At 35.5% G+C, this 22,849-nt stretch overlaps 3 protein-coding genes across 5 annotated transcripts in view; all 3 read right to left on the reverse strand.

Moving 5' to 3' along the window:
- Window positions 1–15,826, reverse strand: part of LOC123675910 — a 157,251-nt gene extending 141,425 nt beyond the window's left edge. For 2 of the 3 annotated variants that reach the window (XR_006746830.1, XM_045611474.1), the window contains exons 1-2: window positions 15,559–15,825; window positions 9,904–10,075 (exon numbers count right to left, since the gene is read on the reverse strand). Coding sequence is in view for 2 of the 3 variants with exons in the window: in XM_045611474.1 (XP_045467430.1) it covers window positions 9,904–10,055 (152 nt within the window). In the remaining variant the exon portion in view is untranslated. Of the gene's footprint in view, window positions 1–9,903; window positions 10,076–15,558 lie in introns of all 3 variants that reach the window. The other variant, XM_045611475.1, reaches the window with a different exon arrangement.
- A 602-nt stretch (window positions 15,827–16,428) lies between these two features.
- On the reverse strand, window positions 16,429–19,334 carry LOC123675911 (kinesin-like protein KIF23). The gene has a single exon (XM_045611477.1). It carries the CDS (start codon window positions 19,155–19,157, stop codon window positions 16,743–16,745), a length of 2,415 nt encoding a protein of 804 aa, XP_045467433.1. The 5' UTR covers window positions 19,158–19,334; the 3' UTR covers window positions 16,429–16,742.
- A 940-nt stretch (window positions 19,335–20,274) lies between these two features.
- The window catches only part of LOC123675912 (girdin-like), a 54,483-nt gene continuing 51,908 nt past the window's right edge, over window positions 20,275–22,849 (reverse strand). The window contains exon 14 of the mRNA XM_045611479.1: window positions 20,275–21,318. Within this exon, the coding sequence (XP_045467435.1) occupies window positions 21,020–21,318 (299 nt within the window). The 3' untranslated portion in view covers window positions 20,275–21,019. The remainder of the gene's footprint in view (window positions 21,319–22,849) is intronic.

Below are 22,849 nucleotides of genomic sequence, written 5' to 3' on the forward strand. Positions count from 1 at the left end.
GATTAATAATTCAGATTTTGGTGCAATAACTTTGGCATCGAATAGAACAACTCTTCTTATGAAGAAAAATTGCTATAAACATATTGGACCGAATGAAAAGTCCCTGGTCTGATGCCAGATGACGGTGCTCTCGGCGGTGCTAGTATTAAATCCATGTGGTTTTTAGTTAGTACCAACCTTCAAACAAAACGTGTCAAAATTTGACCACAGTCCGGCCATTATTTCGTTAGATATTGCGTTGTAAGTGTAGCTACTTTTGCTATTTGAAAAAAGATAGAAAAAAAAGAATTTCGTGTGCAGATAAATATTGCTTTTCGAAGGGAAAAAATACAGTGGAAGCAAAATCTTGGCTTGATGAAGAGTTTCCCGGGTCTGCACCAAGAAAATCAACCATCATTGATTGGTGTGCTAAGTTTAAACGTGGTGAAATGAGCACCGAAGACGGCGAACGCAGTGGACGCCCAAAAGAGGCTGTCACCGACGAAAAAATAGAAAAAGTTCACAAAATAATTTTGAATGACCGTGAAGTGAAGTTGATCGGTATAGCAGACATTGTGAAGATATCATCTGAACGTATATGTATATCTTATCATTCACGAATATTTGTACATGATAAAGCTGAGTACAAAATGGGTGCCGCGCGAGGTCACAATCGATCAAAAGCAACAACGTGTTAATGATTCTGAGCAGTGTTTGAAGCTGTTTAAGTGCAATAAACCTGAATTTTTTCGTCGGTATGTGGCAATGGATGACTTCATCATTTCATTCCGGAGTCCAATCGACAGTGAGCTGAGTGGACTGCACACGATGAACCGAATCCAAAGCGAGAAAAACGCAACAGTCAGCTGGCAAGGTTATGGCATCATTATTTTGGGATGCGCAAGGTATAATATTCATTAATTACCTCCAAAAGGTCCAGACCAACAACAGCGATTATTATATAGCGTTATTGAATCGTTTAAATAATGAAATCGTTAAAAAAAGTCCCCATCTGAAGAAAAAAAGGTACTGTTTCATCAAGACAATGCGCCGTGTCATAAATCAATGAAAACAATGGCAAAATTGCATGAATTGGGCTTCGAATTGCTTCTGCATCCACCGTATTCGCCAGATTTGGCCCCTAGCAACTTTTTCTGTTCTCAGACCTCGACAGAATGCTCGCTGGAAAGAAATTTAGCGCTAATGATGAAGTAATCGCCGAAACTGAGGCCTATTTGGAAGCGAAAGACAAAACGTACTACAAAAATGGTATCGAAAAGTTGGAAGATCGCTATAATCACTGTATCGCCCTCGAAGGCAACTATGTTGAATAATAAAATCGAGTTATGCAAAAAAAAATGTGTTTTACTATGGTAGACCGGGGACTTTTCAATTGGCCTGTGTTAGTCATCGACCGATCGAACGTTGTCGACTCACCTTGCAAAATGATTCTCCGTAATTTTTCAACAAATTAGCCTAGCGGTACCGTCCAAAGTTCCCACGTGGGATCCAGCGGAAACGTAGAAAGTGCAAGTGATTCTAACCGTACCGTAACGATCTCAGCAGGCATGTTTGTCCGGATCAAATTCGAATAATTCTACTGGCTTTAACCGAACTTCGATCTCTACACCGAACGAGAAAGTTTCTCGTGGAAAGGCATTCATTTAATTTGCATCTGGTTACTTCTTTCTTTCGTTGAGATCCGTAGCGAATTTCTCAAGTGTGCAAAGACCGATTTTGCTTCGTGAAATCGCTCGGAATAAGATAATTTTCGGAGGATATCGGTTTATTGGGATAAGGAGTTTTGTTATTGGAAGGTTTTAATCTTGTTTATGCTTCAAACGATGTCTGTAAGGGGTGGGCCAAATTGGACAATTTTGAATGCATCCTATTTCTATTAGGTGTACGTACAGTGCATCCCATTTTGGGTGAGACAGCCAGGTTTCTCGCTTGTTATTTAAGATAGAGCCTTGCGGTTTTCACGTTCCTGTCCTACTTTTTCGTGAAACTCAAGTTGGTCTAATCAGATTTTGCATAACTGTTTCCGTTCAAGAGATACAGGGCGAATTTGGAAATTGATACTTTTCGGACCCCTCCTTTATCTCCGAAATTATTAGAAATAATGCTGAGGTAAAAACTACGTCTGAATCAGAATTCTGCGGAGAATCCAGTGGAGTACTCAATTTATTTTTCGGGGTATGGTTTTGAAGATTCAACACAAAGCTATATTTTTTTTAATGGAACTCCATGTACCTATTTCATTATTTCGTTGAATTCGTTATTTTTTGTCCTTCAAAATGATGTATGATGCTATGTAGGTAGGATGTTCAAAAATGTTAAAAAACCCTAAAACATCAAATAATGATGATTTTTTGTAAATAGGCCATGAATTTCCTAAGTTTCAATAGGAGGATTATTACTTTTGATTTTTTAAAGTAGTAGGTCGTTGATGATACAAACATCCTTGTTGTTATTATGGCTACTATGCATTTGGGAGCATTGTTTTATCAAGTAGGCATTGAAGAGAAAAAAACCAATCTGATTTAGCTGTAATCGCTATGAATTATTGTTATTATTATTGATTCTTTTTTTATCCATTGCCCATTCACAAAAAATCATCATTATCTGATGTTTTAGTGTTTTTTTAACATTTCTGGACATCCTACCTATATAGTATCATATTATATCATTTAGAAGAGACAAAAATAACGAATTCAACGAACTAATGATATACATCGTGTTCCATTAAAGAAGATATAGGTTTGTGTTGAATCTTCAAAACATTACCCCGAAAAAAAAAATTGAGTATGCCATTGTATTCTACGCAAAATTCTGATTCAGACGTAGTTTTTACATCAGCATTATTTCTAATAACTTCGGAGATAAAGGAGGGGTCCGAAAAGTATCAATTTCCAAAATCGCCCTGTATCTCTTGAACGGAAACAGTTATGCAAAATCTGATCAGACCAACTTGAGTTTCACTAAAAAGTAGGACAGGAACGTGAAAACCGCAAGGCTCTATCTTAAATAACAAGCGAGAAACCTGGCTGTCTCACCCAAAATGGGATGCACTGTACAACTTCGCTTTCGCCGTTTTGCAATAGGTGGCTGTAACGGTAGATGGTAGTCGAAATAAATAGATCGTTGATATCATACAATAAGCTTAGGTGTTTGTAAACATGACGCCATCGAAATATTAGTCGATTTGTGTCTGCATCATAAAGTTATTCTTGATTAAACTTGTCAGCTTATGAGCCAAATTCTCGTCATTTGTGGAAGGTTTTAATTTTCTGCTTTAATATGAAGAAGTCTGCGGCTGAGGCTCATCAAATACTCTCATATACCTATGGTGAGGCCGCTATTACTTGAAGAACGTGAGCAGAGTGGTTTCAACGCTTCAAAAACGGTGATTTTGATGTCGAAGACTAACATGGCAGTGGAAGAGAGAAGGTATTCAAAGATGCAGAATGGAGGCATTACTTGATCAAGACTCGTATCAAACGCAACAAGAATTGGCAGGATCATTGGGAGTGACGCAACAAATCATTTAAAAAAGCTTGAAAGTCGTGGGAATGATTCAGAAACAAGAAAATTGGGTGCCGTACGAGTTGAAACTGAGAGATGTTGAACGGCGTTTGTTTGTTTATGAACAGCAGCTTGCAAGGCAAATACGGAAAGGATTTCTGCATCGCATTGATACTAGAGACGAAAATTGGGCTCATTACGATAATCGCAAGCGCAGAAAATCATGGGGATATCCCGACCATGCTTCTACGTCGACGGCCAAACCGAATATTCACGGTTCCAAAGTCATGCTCAGTATGTGGTGAGACCAGCTCGGCGTAGTGTATTATGAGTTGTTAAAACCGACTAAAATCACAGGCGATCGTTATCGAACGCAATTTGAGCGTTTGAGGCGAGCATTGAAAGACAAACGGCCGCAATACAACGAGAGACCCAAAAGTGCTTTAGTTTTGCGAACTATGACTGAAAAATGTTCATTATGTTGCAGTGAATTCTAACGATTTAAGTGCTTTGTTGACGCATGTATCATTCCATTTTTAGTAATGGCGTAGTTTTCAATTGTAAAATATCAAAAGATGACAGCTTCAGAAGTGACAGCTGCCCAGGTAGCGAGCTATTCAAAATGAAACCTCTTATTGGAAAATCCTGCACCTATATATTTTTTTGAAACACCCTGTATAATTGAGTGTATATTCAATTCTCACGAAAGATCGATAACGAGACCGCAAATCCAGCAGATCCTAGAGGGCGATGTAATCCGTTTCCAGGTTTGGAAAACGACGTTGTTTTCCGGGAATCCCTCCTTTTGAAGGGGACTGTTAATGACGTCTCATGCAAATTGGTATCGCCAACGTCATGGCACCAATTACGTCCCAAAGGCCATTTGACACGCCAAGAAAACTTTGTAGACTTCTCGGAAAGGCAAATATTTTTCCACGGTGTCATTACAATCAGATTTATTTCGTTTTGAAGTTTCAAAAGTTATGATATTCCAGTTTTTCGTACGATCGTGCGAGAAATGTACTGTCCGGCATTTTGATATGATTTTCTGCATACGATAGAAACTCGGAGTAATAAACATAGATAGAGGGAGTATATGTCATTTTCAGTAAGCAAATTTTGTCCCCAACATGAAGTATCAAATTTGATATGAAGCGCGCGGAAATGAAAATATATCAGTGATTCGATATTTCAATCAATTCGCGAGTTTCTCCACAAAGAACGCACTTTTATTGTGCCATAGTGAATCAACGTTTCATATCAACGCAAAATATATTCAGATGAAGACCTAAATATATAAGATTTTCAGAAAACAAACTTCAACCGCGCCAAGCTACGTGAAACAACCGATGACACTAGGAGAGCAAAAGTTGCCAAACCTTGGATTTCAGCAAGTAGATACAGAAAATAATAAATATTCTGCAGACTATAAATTCGACAATTAGGAAAAATATCGGATCCAAATATTAAAATTTGCATATTGAATGGACTAGTTTTCATTTTTTTGTTAAGGATTAATTCTAAAAATTTAAGTAAAATGAAACAAAAATGTGGAAGAATCATTGAAATATCTCTAGAAATGAAAAAGTTATGGGACTTTGAAGTTGCGCTTGGAAGAATAATTTCATAGTACATGTAAGTGGCGTGACGTCACACACTAGACGACTGGTATTCGCAGAGTGCTTACGAATTCATTGGTGTACAATCACTTGTGCCGTTCGTGTCGTGTTTTGTTCGTTACACGATGGCTGAAATAACTTACTATATACATACATATAAATTACTTTTTTCTGTTTTTACTTTTTACTCCTCACATAAATATGTTTTGCCATTGATAGACTTCAACATCCAGTACTCAACTACAAACTGTTTATGAAACGTTTTTTAAATAAATCATCAGTTGAACCATGATGAGGCAAACTCAAAAGTAGATACTTACTTGAAAAGTTTTAATTTTTATTTCAGCACTGACATAAGATGGATTTGAAGAAAAAAACTCCGTCACTGCGAATATATCTATTTTAGGCGAATTGTCACTTTTTCCTTCCACGAAGCCTTCTTCCATTATGGTGTCATGAAAACAAAACTCGAGTTAAAACTACACTGTACAACTACAAACGGCGCGAGAGCCTTGGCGCGGCTAAGTATTTAAACGTAATTTATGGTGTAGCGATCACAGGTAAGTGCCGTGACGTCACAGACCAAAGACGTTTCGCGCTAAAATACGTAAATTTAAATAATCTATTTCTCAGTCATTTATTGATGGATTTTCGAAATTTTTTCACTGATTTATCAGTTTTGCTCTATATTTTAATTATATCGTGTCAAATATAGTATTATCAACATCACTAAACTAGTCCATTGAGAATTACTCGAATAAATATATTTCATTCAATATAATATGCATTCATAACGATATAGTAAAATCGTGGATTTGAAAATATATCACAATCCGACAACGTAATCTAACCATGTTGGGGACATGTAAAAATTGCGTATTTTCCCTCTATCTATGTTTATTACTCTATGGATATAAATCAATATGAGTAAAAGATTTCAACGAAAAAAAATATGTAAAATTTTTTAATATATGCAAATTGGCAAATTCATTCAAGTATTAGAATCGTCGAGCGCTCCAAAGCTCATTGCTCTTCTCGATTTCTCTCTAGTATCGCAAAATCACAAAACTGGACGTAAACCATCCATCGTTTGAAGCGTCATTGACAGCTTTTGCGCCAAGACAATAGGACAGGCTTCTAGATCTTGTTTCGTGTCACGTCCTTCCGGTTTTTCCTCATTTTTCTCACTCTACCCCTGCCCTGATCGAGGAGCTTACGCGACAATCTTTTCTCTACGGATTGCTGTCGAAAATCCATCAAACTGAGACGTGTCGAAGTTATGGTTTAAGGCCTGCCGAAACAAGCGGAATTTTCAACTTTTCAATTTGGTCCTTCACTTTCGGATCATCGATCATTGTTAACGGGTGGAAAAGGCTTTTGTACAACTCCTCATATGCATACAGTTAAAGGATAAACGTTGAAAATAATAAATGCAATTTTTTTCAAGGAAATTCCACTGCAAATTTCACAGTATGGTTTCAATGCAAAATATGACAATTTTATAAAAACAAGTCGATGTAAAATAATTTCAATAACCTAATATTTGGCGGAGGATTCAAACCAAGAATATTCGTTTTGAAGGAAAAAATACAGTTGAAGCAAAATCTTGGCTTGATGAAGATTTTCCGGTGTCTGCACTAGAAAAATCAACCATTATTGATTGGTATGCTGAGTTTAAACGTGGTGAAAAGAGCACCGAGGACGGCGAACGCAGTGGATGTCCAAAAGATGCTGTCACCGACGAAAAAATCAAAACAGTTTAGAAAATAATTTGGAATGACCGTAAAGTGAAGTTGATCGAGATAGCAGACATTGTGAAGATATCATCCGAACGTGTACATCATATCATTCACGAATATTTGTACGTGAGGAAGCTGTGTGCAAAATGGGTGCCGCGCGAGCTCACAATCGATCAAGAACAACGACGTGTTAATGATTCTGAGCAGTGTTTGAAGCTGTTTAAGTGCAATAAAACTGAATTTTTGCGTTGATATATGACAATGGATGAAACATGGCTTCATCATTTCACTCCGGAGTCCAATCGATAGTCAGCTGAGTGGACTGCACACGATGAACCGAATCCAAAGCGAGGAAAAACAAAACAGTCAGCTGGCAAGGTTATGGCATCAGTATTCTGGGATGCGCAAGGTATAATATTCATTGATTACCTCCAAAAGGCCAGATCATCAACAGCGATTATTATATAGCGTTATTGGATCGTTTAAAGGATGAAATCGTTAAAAAACGGCCCCATTTGAAGAAAAAAAAAGGGCTGTTTCATCAAGACAATGTGCTGTGTCACAAATCAATGAAAACAATGGCAAAATTGCATGAATTGGGCTTCGAATTGTTTCTGCATACACCGTATTCGCCAGATCTGGCCCCCAGCGACTTTTTCCTGTTCTCAAACTTCAAAAGAATGCTCGCTTGAAAGAAATTCAGCGCCAATGAAGAATTAATCGCCGAAACTGAGGCCTATTTTGAAGCGAAAGAGAATCGTACTACAAAAATGGTATCGAAAAGTTGGAAGATCATTTTAATCGCTGTATCGCTCTCGGAGGCAACTATGTTGAATAATAAAATCGAATTTTGCCAAAGAAATGTGTTTTACTATTGAAGACCGGGGACTTCTCAATTGGCCTGTTACTCAACATACGCATTTAGACACCAAACATTGAAATTTTCAAATATTTTCTTCGTTGTTGTGAAATAATCATTTCAAGAGATCAAGCGCGAGACAATATTAAACCTTCAGGTGAATTTGCAGTATCCTCAATTACGATCGCGTCAAAAATCGCAGCTGCCTTGAGAATCCAACGTGTACGAAACTTTTAATTGGAGGCCGAGCTGAGAAAGGACCCTGTAAATTTACCCCATTCCTTTTATCAAGGATAGTGCGGTTCGCTTCAAGTCTTGTCGGAAGTTAGGGCCAAAAAAATTAGAGTTCTCCGAGACCCGCCAATAAGTTTCTTCTAAGAGTCGTTTTTCCGGAAGCCTCATGAATAAATTCGAGAAATTTAGATCCCATCTAAGAGCCCTGAGTGGAAACCGAAGGAAGAAGAGAAGACTGAGACTGAAAAGATGGAAAAAGACACGGAATTCGATTCTTGAATTAAGTCTGGCAAATTACAGACCGAAATCCACGAAAATTAGAGATGCCTTTCAAATATTGAATTAGAGGATTCCGGCAAATAACAGGCCAATTGAAAAATCCACGGTCTACCATAGTAAAACATATTTTTTCGGAAAAATTCGATTATATTATTCAACATAGTTGCCTTCGAGGGCAATACAATTGAGGATGCTGCAAATTCACCTGAAGGTTTAATATTGTCTCGCGCTTGATCTCTTCAAATGATTATTTCACAATAACGAAGAAAATATTTAAAAATGTTGATGTTTGGTGTCTAAATGAGTATGTTGAGTAACAGGCCAAGTGAAAAGTCCTCGGTCTTCAATAGTAAAACACATTTTTTGGCAAAATTCCATTTTAGTATTCAACATAGTAGTTCGAGGGCAATACAATTGAGGATGCTGCAAATTCACCTGAAGGTTTAATATTGTCTCGCGCTTGATCTCTTGAAATGATCATTTCACAACAACGAAGAAAATTTTTAAAAATGGGCAGAAAGACCTCGGTCGATAGCCCTTTGAAAAGTTTTCAATAAAGTTATTCTCTCTCTCTCTCTCTCTCTATTTAACAGGACTGTTGAGTAACAGGCCAAGTGAAAAGTCCTCGGTCTTCAATATAAAACACATTTTTTTGGCAAAATTCCATTTTATTATTCAACAAAGTTGATTTCGAGAGCGATTATAGCGATCTTCCAACTTTTCGATACCATTTTTGTAGTACGATTTGTCTTCCGCTTCAAAATGGGCCTCAGTTTCGGCGATTAATTCTTCATTGGCGCTAAATTTCTTTCCAGGGAGCATTCTTTTGAGGTCTGAGAACAGGAAAAAGTCGCTGGGGCCAGATCTGGCGAATAAGGTGGATGAAGAAGCAATTTGGAGCCCAATTCATGCAATTTTGTCATTGTTTTCATTGATTTGTGACACGGCGCATTATCTTGATGAACCAGCACTTCTTTTTCTTCAAATGAATCTGTTTTTTAACGATTTCATACTTTAAACGATCCAATAACGCTATATAATAATCGATGCTGATGGTCTGGCCCATTTGGAGGTAATCAATGAATATTATACCTTGCGCATCCCAGAATACTGATACCATAACCTTGCCAGCTGACTGTTGTGTTTTTCCTCGCTTTGGATTCGGTCCGTCGTGCGCAGTCCACTCAGCTGACTGTCGATTGGACTCCGAAGTGAAATGATGGAGCCATGTTTCATCCAATGACACATATCGACGCAAAAATTCAGGTTTATTGCACTTAAACAGCTTTAAACACTGCTCAGTATCATCAACACATTTTTGATGTTGCTTTTGATCGGTTGTGAGCTCGCGCGGCACCCATTTTGCACACAGCTTTCTCATGTACAAATATTCGTGAATTATATGATTTCCACGTTCAGATGATATCTACACAATGTCTGCTATCTCGATCAACGTCACTTTACGGTCCTTCAAAATTATTTTGTGAACTTTTTTTATTTTTTCGTCGGTGACAGCCTCTTTCAGGCGTCCACTGCGTTCGCCGTCTTCGGAGCTCATTTCACCACGTTTAAACTTAGCATACCAATTAATGATGGTTGATTTTTCTGATGAAGACCCCGGAAACTCTTCCTCAAGGCAAGATTTTTAAAAAGTAAAAATCATACTCACTTGCAATAGTATAATCTTCCCTCTTTGCTGATGTGGACTGTCCATCCTGGTGCTGGAGCGTAATCCAAGACATGCGTGAATCCTTCTGGTTCACTATGAGCCTCTTCAGATGGCTTGACTCCCGACTCAACAGGAGCCGCCTGAAGAAGCATCACTCAAGTGGTGTCCGAGACTGAAACAATAAAAAGAAGGTAAATGTAGTCAAATCTGCTTTTCTTTCGATTAAGATTCTGAAAATTTTTGCCTACGATTTGTCGGGTATCCCCCGTACCTACATGCTAAAGGTGGACAAACACTGATCATTTCCTATCGATTTTAGCTATCATACTGTAATCTTCGATCTAGTGCCTAAATTGGTAAAAAACTGGTGAGTTAGTTATTATGTTATTCTCGTTGGACCATAGATAAATTTTGAAAGATTGGATTGTAGACGAAGAACCAATTTCTGATTTCACAAGAAAATTTTTCTGACCTTTTTATTTCTCGAAGATGTGATTACAACTGGCCACAGAGTTCTTGTGATTTAACACCTTTAGACTTTTTTCTTTGGGGCCACGTGAAAGATAAGGTCTACGTCAAAGCTCCACAATCGATTCAAGACCTCAAAGATTGATTTCGTGAAGTTATCAAGAATATACAGCCGTAAATATGAGAATTGGTCATGGAAAATTTTATGAAAAGATATTTTATTTATGGAAGTGATTTATACAAATCAAGATACTCATGATAATTAAGTTTGAATCTGCATTTGCTGTAATAACCCTAATTGAGGAGAATTCCCATTTTATATTGTTCTCGAAAGTCTAATCAATGATAATGTCAGTAAATTAGATATCAATGTTTATGTATAATCAAAATTCCTATTTCTCATGACTAATTTATCTAGCATCCCCCGTACATACGCGCTAAAGGTAGACACACACCTACCGACCTATTCTTCTTTTTTCTATTCATAATAATTATCGCGAAATTCTCGGTCGATATTCGCATCTAAAGGTCGACACGCACCAACCGTTTTACCCGACTGCTCGTCGCCAGCAAGCCCGTCATTTCCTAATGAAATTTCCGCATTCCATGTCGAATCGCGGAAGTTCGATTGAAGTTTCCGGGGGCATTGGGGGCGCAGGTGAGGCGGCAACTTGCCGCAAATTCGTCCGGCAGCCGGGGTGGCGGATTCCACCCAAATTGAGGGGGTTAAAGAGGGGTTGACAGACCGTCTCCCGTCGATCGAAAGAATGTTCGAGAATTCATAAATGGATTTTATGGAACTGGAAAAGGTGGAGACCGAAATGCATGGATTAAATCGTGTGGAATTTGTCTGGTATTGACAAAACGTAACCTTACAGATGATTTAATATAGTTGGGACTCCCTCTAGCGGAGATTGACCTCAAGTAATAAATTATTTTTTATATTGTTCATGTTGCCGAAACGTCTGTAAAAAATGGTATTGAGTGATGGGGTTCGACTTATTCTTGGAGAATACGAGATCAAAATCTATACTGTCCGTGAGGATCGAAAAAATTAGTGGTTGGGCATACTTTGGAAAGATACACGCTTCAAAAACTTTTAGAAATAGTTGAATTATCTTTTTATTATTCTGTGGCAAATATGTTCATTCTGCCATACCTTTTAGAACAAAATCGTACGGGAATATATCAGTTTCACACAGTTTTCATGGTTATATTTCTTAGTTATATGTTGGTAATCGCAACTGTCATGTCGCGGATTCATCTATTATCTGTCATATTTGCGATACAACAGTTCTGCCAACAAATATTTTTCAATGCGAAAATCACTAGTTAATTTTTTTTTAACAAAATATAAGAGTATCGATGTCAAGAACTGAGCAATACTTTGCTTCAAATTTGTTTTCAATAAAGCAATGTATAATAGCTTTCATACTCGCTTTCACAAGAAAAAAAACTTATAATTCACTGAACCACTGAATATCTCTCGAACACAATCTAATTTATTTTCGAATTTGGAGGAAAGGTTGAAGAAAATACAAGAAGATCTGAATTTAACAGTTCAAGCATTTATTTTTGAGAAATTTGTGAAATTCGTTAAAAAGGTTGATTTTGAGTGGAAAAAATCCTATGAACATACTCTGTTTTCGGAATACAGAGTGTTTCTTGTAGTCCTACTTTTTTTTTGTGATGATTACCCGAATGTTCATGGATCATTTCTTGAGATCGGAAAATAAGCACTGAAACTAATGATTAATCAATTCATCACAGCTTACTAACTGGATTTTTATGATAATATGGATTTCGAGAGAATTGTTTGAAATGTTTTTCTCGAAATCGGTAGAATATACGACAAAAGTAAATAAACCAAAAAGTTTAGTACCATCAAATGAAAGTTTTTACATTTTTTCAAACTACCAGTGGTCCACCAAAAAAAAAAGTTCTGAAGGACAAAAGCGGACAATCTAAATTGCCATATCACGTGATGTAAACTTTAAATTACAATATCTTTGACAGTTTGTTTTTTTTTGTTCAAGTTTTTTTTCTCATAGCTGCTCTATCTCTAAAACAAAGCGTTGTGGCAAAAGATCCTGATTTAAAGTCGGTTTCATCATCATCAACAAAAGATATCTCATTTCGTAATATTTATTTCATGAAATTAATATTAATCTACTCAAATAAAATCCAATAAGCGAGTAACAACTCTTTTTCAATAAAACAAATACCGTAAAATCGAAAGTACAAAACGCACATTAATATTCAACGTAATCTCCATAATTTACCGATCTTTATCGACAATCTGGAAATCTAGTATACAAACGTGGATAACAGTCGCATAAAAGAAAGTTCCGTCATTTATAAGTTCATAAGAGTTCTTGAATATGCGGCAGTGAAAGTGACATGAGCATTCACAGCCTCATTAGCAACAAGCGCCTGTAAGTGGGGTTCTTGGTGCTACCGAGTATTACAACAAATTGACCCGCTCAAGGTTGTGAAGAATTATTACAAGACAATAGAGTTTCAACATCCGGTCTAACGGAGTTCATTAGTTCGAAGTGTTATTCAATTTTTCAGATTTTCACAAGGCAGTTTGTTCACGTAGATTCTGTAAGATTATTCTGGCATGGTTTTTTATAACCAAGACTATCTTGAAATGAAGATAACTGTTTTTATGTCCAATCTATTTCAACAAGACACAGCCTAAATGTTGCTCCAAAATTATCTCAATCCAACTGTGGAAATCGCAATAATATCCCTACAGTAGTTTCTGAGATCATAATATACAGACAGACAGAAAGATTTGAAAACGTATTTTTCTATTGTGTTGAATTTACAAAAGCTACTGTGAAAAATAGTTATATTTTTGTAAAGACAAAATTATTTTCAAAAATAGTAGATCCCGAGGTAGAACCTATACAGGGTGAGTCTTCAACTTGTACATATATTTCAACCGAAGATTTCTGAGGTCAAGGGTAACACCTTTTTCCTTTACCATTTTTTCTGATTCGGCTCGGTTGAAAAGATACAGTCTGTTGAAAATGAGTGGAATCGAATTAAATGATTGATGAATCTTTTCCATCGAAGTCCGGTTAACTCCAGAATGTTTGGAAATTGCAAAAATCCTTATTTGTTGACGAAATCTCAATCTTTGGGAGGAATCGAGATATGTATTATCAATTATTTCTTTCAGGAAGAGAAAAATTTCACCTATCTCACCCATTTTTAGACGAATGAAAAATGTTTGGATTTTTTTTTCGCATAACTTATTATAATGGACCTCCTTTTCATCTGCAGTCACAATAAAATGCAGAAAACCTCTTGCAGCAGACAACCTATAATATATGTATAATATATCCTGATTCAGCTGCTTTCAGCTTTAAATTGTACAGAAGCCATTTCCTTTACCTCTGGAAGTAAAAACGAGATTTGAGAATTTATGAAAGCTTCCACCAAAGCTTCTTTAGCTTCAGAAATATGGTTTCTATAGAAACCGTAAAATATAAGTGAAATACAGGATGGCCTACATAAAACAGTCCAGCTGAATATTTCCGAAAGAATGAGTTTTCCAGAAAAGTCAACTTTTATTTGGAGGGAAATTCATCTGTGATTTGAAATTCCTGGGTGTACGATGGCTCGCTTGAGCGAGGTTCATATTGAAGGTTTTGCAATTCTACAGGGTTTTCCAGTAAGAGGTTTTATTTTGATAATAAAAAAAAGAGCATATTTTGAGAAAAATCCAGACAAATGGCTGTCACGGCTACGCACATAGAGCAGCAAAATTCTTAGTTGTTCTTGAGCGACGCACACGATTTCGATTCTTCACAGCACTAGCCTCTCACGACGACCCAAAAGAACAAAATTCTCACCAATTTTGTAGGGCATTTTATCAATTTCAATCCGTTGTTAAAGCGTGTATCGTTCCATTTTTAGTAATTAAAATGTCAGAAGATGACGGCTCCAAAAGTGACAGCTCCCCAGATAGCGGGCAGTTCGAAATGAAACCTCTTATTGGAAAACCCTTTATGTATGAATAGCTGAACATCCTTTTTTGTCGTTCGTTTTGGTGTAAAAAACCCGTTAGAAGAGCATTAAGTAGTTGAGTTTCTGAACAAACTCTTAAGTATTGAGATGTTGTAATCGTTGGTCGTTTGTTTCAAGGCAGTAATTAAATTATTATTCAATGTTTTAATCATCATTTTGCAGCACACGTGTATGATTAAAGGACCAACAACAACAAACTTATCAACTGCAAGAAGTGTTTTGCATAATGCTACAATAGAAAGTAAGAAAAAATGTTGAACAAGAAACTAATTCTATTAGAATTGGACGCTAGGCAATTCGAACGTACTATTAATTAAAATTCCTTCAGAAACTTGACCACTCCTCAATGCACTACGCCCATTAGTTCCAAAGAGTTTTTACACAGAAACAAAAGCCAAAAAAATATTTCATGAAGAGCTTCGCAAAACCTTCAGACTATGTGTCTGGGGATGTCATGAGGCTGCAACCCTGCTTTAGAGGACGATAGTACATCCACCAATTGGTGGATGTACTATCGTCCTTGAGATTGCATATTAATATGCAATCTCAAGATAACTCCCTCCAAATAAAATTAACCTGTCCAGGTGTTTCCAGGAAAAATATTTACCCACGAAAATGTCTGACTACACTGTTCTTCTTATATGAGCCACCTGTACAACAATAAAAAAAATTTGTGAGATAAGCGCAGAAAATTCATATTGATTGACGTATCTTAGAATGAAAAGTGAAGAACGCTTGAAATGGATACACAATTAAGCATTACATCCTCCCACACTCATTTAGATGTATACGACACCGCAAAAACAATTAGTCATGCGACGCACTGGTAAATTTGAATAAAACACTTTAATACTGCCAACTGGCCAGGTGAAACTCTCTCAAATGGGGCGTAAGTTGAAAGAATTCAACCTTTATGCAAATGTGATTAATTTTATTCCGCTAAAGAGGCGTTGGGATCAAATCTACCACCTCGTTGGTTTTTTAAACGTTAAACATGAAAAGTAGAAATTTTAGCATCAGAAGCGCTCCTTCAGTTTCCACGTTACCAACCGGACGCACAAGAAACCGATGAATTTTGGTTATCCACCACCCATTTCTCATACCTAATATACGCAAAAACTATGGAAAAATTTAAAAAACACACACCTTATTTTTTAAAAAGAAAACTCTGTTGTCATATGTTCCTTAGTATCGCAAAAACAACTATTACACATTGTTACAACACTGAGCAATGATTTTTGCCTCGAAATATCACTCGAAAACACTTGATCTCGAGCACTGTCACTTCGAAAAAAAATAAACATAAACACTACGAGCGAGCACTGCAAACGCACGTCCTAAAGCAGTTATAAACGCAAACTGAGTTTCATAGTAAAGAGTAAGAAGATGACGAAAGAGAGGCGAAGAGAATGGGAACATTACGGGTTGTAGCGGGACATAGTAATTTCGCTTGTTGAATGATAAGTCAATGAAGATTTCTGAAGCTCGAAATACACAGCACTTCATTCAATAGATGGCGATTTATGAGGCTCACTACGAGAACACAGCGATCTTTTTTAAAACGACATAGGCGACATCTAAGCAATGTTTCACGAAATATCTATATTTCGAGAAGATCGCTGTTATTATACATAAAATACAGAGATCTTCTTTTGATTGTTAGTATTTATCCCTATATCGCACAGATGTCTAGCACACTATTGAAGATTGTAACACATACAAAAAAAAAATGTCAACGATCTTCTCTGAAAAGATTGAAATTGCGTAAAGAGGAAAAAAGATTAATTATTTATTTTCCTTCAGAGCCGAGATACCCTGCTGGAAAATAAATGATTTATATAAAGAACTTAAGACAAAAATCTCGTTTTACCACTAAAAATTCCTCTCCGTAACGGAAATGAGATAGAAAAAATGTAGAGATAAAAAGTATAATCAGACACAACAATTGTTGTCTCTGGTGTAATCTGGGTATTATCACTAGGAAGAGAAAAGAAGGTATATGAAGAAATAACACAATTCCAAGCAAATATAAATATATAATTGCTATAGTTTGAGACCCGATTCCAACTAAAAATATACTACTCAATGTTAATTCTAGAGATAAATAAAATTTCTTTTCTAAATAAAAACAGTTGAAGTTCTGTTTCCTACATTATCACACACTTTTAATATCAAATGTTGGAATATTTGTCAAAATGAGTCAAATAAAAAATACAATGCATATAAACCAATCATTTTGGATTGAATAAACTATAAATGTATTAAATTAGACTATCAAATAAAGGAACAATATGCTAAAGCCATAAACAATATAACACTTAAAAAAAAATCTATGGTGTAGCCGTTGGACTCTTTTGTTTCAAAAGTTCTACATCATTAAAAATGACCTGAGCACCCCCGCCGCAAGTAGGAACTATATCACCTTTGTACACTTTGGTTTCGATTTCTCCTTCTGTATCTTGGTCTTGAGCAATAAGACAATATTTACTCTGATTAGGATTTGTTATATCACTGGCTTTGGTGAGTTTTGAAAGAGATTTGCGTTTCTTCACAGAAGGCTGCAAAACTGTACCAAGCGGTACAGGTTTTATGGAGTTATGTTCAAGCCACACCTCTCCTGCTGATCTAGAACGTCTGTGTCTTCCTCCAGGTGTTTGTAAGTTTTTCCTTTGGATATCTTGTTTGGGCGGGGAATAGATCTGATGTACGTCCCGAGTGCAAATCTCTGGTTCAACTTCTTTTGCTTTGTTCTCTTTTTCTTCCTGTGCTGCTAATTGTTCATCGCTCTCCAAAATTTCTCTGACTCTTTTCAATTTATTATCCTTAGCTTGCATTGATGCATGCAAATGTTCTCGTTGCTTCCTCAGTTTGTTGTCTAGTTCCTGAGACATCTTTTCATTAGCTATAAAGAACTTTTCCTTCTCTTTTTCTTTTTCCAATATTTTCTGATTTATTCTCAGATCTTTTTCCTCTATTGTTTGCTTCAAAGATCTGATAACATCCTGCAATTCAACATTTTTTGAAGCCAGTTTATTTTTCGTAATCTCCAAGTCGCACATTTTATTCTTCAAATTGGTAGACTGTTCTTCGAGTTTTTTGATTATTACTCTTGTACTCTTTAATTCAGTGATATTCAAGATGTTGCCTTCGTTCAAACCACACAGTCTTTTCCTGAAATGTTTCTCTTTATTATTCAATTCCGAAAAGTAAGTTTCAATTTTTGAGCTTCTTAGTTTCAGGATTTTTCCAATATCATCTATTGTCTCTCCCATCTCAATGAAATGATTGGGATCGAAACTGAACATTGGTATTTTCTGCAATACAAAGGATGAAGTAATTTTAGTCTTACTTATTGATCCAGGTGTATTAAATATTTTTTTGCCTTTTTTACTTGGATATGGAGTATCTTTACGTATAGATTGTTTAATTTTGACATCTTGAGTCATTTCAGCGAACTTCATTACTTGTAAGTTCTCTTCATAATCATTAATAGAAGGATTCACACAAACAATCATTTCAACCTTTCCAGATCCTTCGAAGAAGCTTTTGAAGAGGAAAGTCAACCGACTATCTCTATATGGTACCAGTTTATTAGAACCTGTAAGCTGATTTTCCCTTAGAACTTCCAAACAGTTCCTCAAGTTCATAAGAGAGTTATTTATCCTGCTAGCTTCTTTCAATCTCATTCCTGTAGTCTGGGTACGATTTGTTCTTTCGGAACCAGCCAAATCAACTAAACTCAATTGAGACACTTTTATAAGATTAGAATCTGGAATAATAGCTACACCATCACTATTATGAGCAATTTGCTCTATTTGAACTAAACGAATATTGAAAACTGAATGAGAGCGACTAGACTCTGAGTTAAGGAGGGTAAAACCCATTCTTTTCTTCTTCATACCTGTACTAAGAACTTCAAATGCTTCATCGGCAGATTTAACTTCAACTTCAGTGACTCCAATAACATACATGTTCTTCTGTGCATCCTCCCTTAATATCTTTGGTTGTAAACTCTTAGTGTTTGATTCCTCTAATAAATCATATACAGTGTTGTTGTATATTTCTGTATAGCTAACGAACACAGCATAAGAGCAACTTTCATCAATGTCAAATATATTTTTTGCATCATTTACATACTGATATTCATCCCCAATTACCCTCCTGGAAGTTTTATCTCTCAGACTCTTGGACTTGATTTTGCTTTCTAATAATCTGTCTTGAGCAGCCTCATCTTCAGACTGAATTGAAAAACCATTCATTTTATCAGGCTTAATAGTGAACTTAGGTGCTTGAATTCCTTCTATCGTATTGAATATTGTGTGAATACTACGTGGTACAATTCCTGGATCAGATGATGCTCCAGACAAAGTGTAAGTTTTTCCAGAACCAGTTACGCCATAGCTGAGCAATAAAGAATTTTTACCCTTAAACAAATCTTGAAGCAGGGGCATAGCAACAAAATCAAATACTTCTCTCTGGGTGGCATAGGAAGTGAATATTTGTTTAAAATGACAGTGAATTTCTTTTTGTGCAACATATTTGGGATCAACAGGAGAATTAAGAGATAATGCTGTGGGAGAAACCAATGTAATGCACGATTCATCTTGTACGTTGTCTTTCAAAGGACGTAATCTACAAAAGACTCGGACCGGCTCTTTTGTTTTTTCAGAACCATCATCAGAAAGGTTGGTTTTTTCCCTTCTTAGTTTTCTTGAAAGAAACGGTGTTGAACGTGGAGTATTCATTCTTTCACAGCTTTTTCAATTGTTTATTTGACTTTTAATTAATTATCAACATTCAACTTATAACGTTTTCTTATTTGAATTTCTTAACCACAGAATCTTTCATGTGCATCACAAATCACAAAGAATATGTTCCTTTTTGTTTTTTCTCTAAAAATTTTAATAGTTCAACCATTCGATTGGTTTTATATTAAATTAGTGTTCAAACAGAAATAAAACACATAAATACCGATATTCAACCTGATTTTTATGTCCTAAAATCTCATAGACATATATTGATATGTAATCTATGTAAAATCTCCAGGACTTTCCGAGAAGATTGCTGTAACCATATTATAGTTATTGTTTGAATCTACCTCACATAGATGTCAATCAAATGTTTTCTGAAAAGATTTCTGTAAACAAATCATACTTCCATCTATTGTTTACGTCTTTCTGAATAACAGGGATTTTCTTTCAATTTATTATATTTTTCTTTGAAACACACAGATGTCGCATGAATCATACAAGAGAAGATCGCTGTAATTTATGGATAAAAATTTTATTTTGAATTATGAATTTGGAGGAAAAATCATTCTACATTCTAATTCTATCGATTTTCAATGAAACTTCACTTTGTTTCTGTATTTATTATTTGGCTGAAATTCGTTCAAATACCGTTCATAACAATCTTATATATCATTTCAGAAACCTTTGTTTATAGTTACTTATTTTATTTAAAAACACACTGAAGATTTCAAATTCGATACAGTGGACGCATCTCAGGAGGAATGAAAAAAATTAAAGTTATTTATAACAAAAGTGCAGAAATCTGTGAAACTGAGTTATTCCCGCAATATATGAGGCAGAATGAACGGATTAGCCACAGAATAGAGAAAATAAAATAGATTTTTGAAACTCATTTTTGCTGAAAACCCCAAATGATTTTGAAAAAAAAATCAATTTTATTAGAAAAATTATTTATTTTGTAACGGTATTGCATATGCAATGAATAAAGTATCGAAACATCTGACAAACAATCAATCATTGCCAAAACTCCAAATAACTATGAAATTTGAATTTTTTTAGAAAAACTATCAAGAATATTGCAATGAAGAATGAGAAAATAATTACAAAAAAATTTAAATAAATTCGTTTATTTGAGTCCATCATAAATGATGAACCCTTAATCACAATTTCAGCTGAAGACATTAAAAAATTATTTTATACAAAGCATATATTAACAGAATTGGTAACCTATCAATATATAGTTGTAAGAATTATTAACAGATCAATGTATAAAAAAAAGAGGATAAAAATTTCCTCAGACAACTGATATATATGTATATACACTTTTAAAAGGCAATAACTTATGAATATCTTATTGATTCCGCTCGAAAATCATATGGTTAACTTTTCTTATCAAAACTAAGTATAAAAATCTTCAAATAGGAAAAATGCAACAAATCTCAGTCAACAGTAGAATCAAAACAATCATCAGAAGTTAAAACCTTAATATAATCAATAAAGTTGTGCTGATTTATAAGTACGAATAGCAAAAATAAAATTACTTTATATACATTTAAGGAACACGTAGTGAAATACTTAAACAATGAAATTCACACGCAAAACAACACACTTTCCTAGAACGAAAAGTATTCTTCCATATTTTACGTTCCGACAATAAATCATGAAAAAAAAACTCCGAATATTTAACTTTCGAGCAAATCGTGAATACAATACAATACGATAAATACAATATAATACTGATCTAATAATGCATACATCGATTACTTGAATATAAGGATTTAGTTTTCAAGCGTAATTGGAAGAATTAATATCTACGTGATGAATTTTATTGTTCGTCATTGTGAAACGTTAACGAACTAAACACAACCATACTCGTACCACACAGCAGTCTCTTTTGGATTAACTGGCTTTTTCCCATCTGAGTTTTCACGTGGGATTTCCGGTAGATTAGTTTGGTTGCCTAAAGTACAGAGTGTGTCGCCACCTATCACAGTCGAAATCCTATTGTATACTAAAAGAGGGGGATTGGCGTCTCTCAGAGGAGTCGATTGAATAGGCGATGGGGAAGGAGCAGGCTCGTCCTCCGATATATACACTGTTCTCCGAGATCCTATGGACCCCAAGCTAGGACTATCCCTTAAAAGTAGCTCTTCACCTGTGAAATTAAATAAGTCTATTAGAAAGATCGTAATCGGCAACACTTGAAGAAATAGTTATTACTGAAGAGCGCAAGATTTCAAGTGCTCGGCTATTGGTTTTCATAATAGGTTCGTTCTTACAACAAATCTTCAACAAGATTGTGAGAGTTACCAAACAAATTTGAATTTGCATGTATCAAATATTTTGCTTTCTGATTGATTTCAAACTATCTGTGCTAAAAGTGAATTCTTGACCTAACCTACTTTAACCTTAAAGTGATTATTGTTTTATTTGTTGTTTAATCGCTATAATTGATCAAATTAAACTGAATTAATTGAAGGCAAAAATGTGTGCTTAGTGAGAGATAGAACTTGTTTCTTACTGCTATAAGAATGAACCTATAACATATAATAGTTAGTAAACATGTAGTGACACACGATAGAATATCGTCTCTGTAAATATCTAAATTAGTCGAAGCCGATGAGTATAAATCCGATTAAATCAGTGGAAGTCTTATTCACTAAAAGAATCAGCACTTGTCACAGGGTAATTCTAAATTCGCACTAAACTAGAATGAATATTCCATATAAGGATATCTACCAACAAATAACTAGTTTAACAAGGTGTCCCATTGTAAGACTAGAAAACTGATAGGGTAGATAGTACCGATGAAAATAAGAACAAATTCCTAGCAAACATGAGTCCTAACTCTTTTCACTTGATATAATAAATAGTTTATAATTCAAGTGCAGAAGGGGTTGATTTTCTTCCACAAGTTCAAAATTCAAAAACAAACCACGAAATGAAAGTTTTTGAATGAACAATTGTTAGATTGTACAAGTATTCTACATTATTTTCTCTAACACACTGAATTTTTATTGAAATTAAAGGAATATAAATATCGTTTAGTAATTTTTGCATTGCAAAATGTTGGTAAGCAGAACTGTTTTATGTATCACAGGAGAGTTCAGAGTACCAACATACAATATTGAAATATAACCATGAAATCCGTGGATATTCTATGAAAGTTCATAAATTATCCATAAGCGACAGCTAACTGACGTTTCTCTAACTTCAACATCCTCTTTGACTTAAGTGACAGTAGTTGAATTCAACCCTATCAGTTTGTCACATCCACTCTGAGACACCCTGTTTAAACTTATAACGAAATAAGACTGTTCGCCATGTTTGAATGAAAAGGCAATCATTTATCGATCACAACCAAACAAACACCCGACAACTAACTACTGGCATGTAACCATCTAAAATCGACTAAGAGCTCCTTCGAAAACACAAACTGACCAAAAAAACTCCACCCAGAAAACTTGTGTCCCTAACAACAACTTTTCAAGCCGCATCGGGATTTTTTCTTAGGTTTGCGTTGAACTTCAACGACAGTGGTGGTCATTAGGACTTTCTGAATCTGAACCGCGCTATTCCCCAACGATCCGTCACTGATTTCTTCCGCGGTATTCTTCGACGATCCCTGACCATTTTCTTCCGCGGTATTCTTCGACGATCCCTCACCGTTTCCTTCCGCGGTATTC

The sequence above is a fragment of the Harmonia axyridis genome, chromosome 3 (genome assembly GCF_914767665.1).
Source record: "Harmonia axyridis chromosome 3, icHarAxyr1.1, whole genome shotgun sequence".
Classification (NCBI taxonomy): domain Eukaryota; kingdom Metazoa; phylum Arthropoda; class Insecta; order Coleoptera; family Coccinellidae; genus Harmonia; species Harmonia axyridis.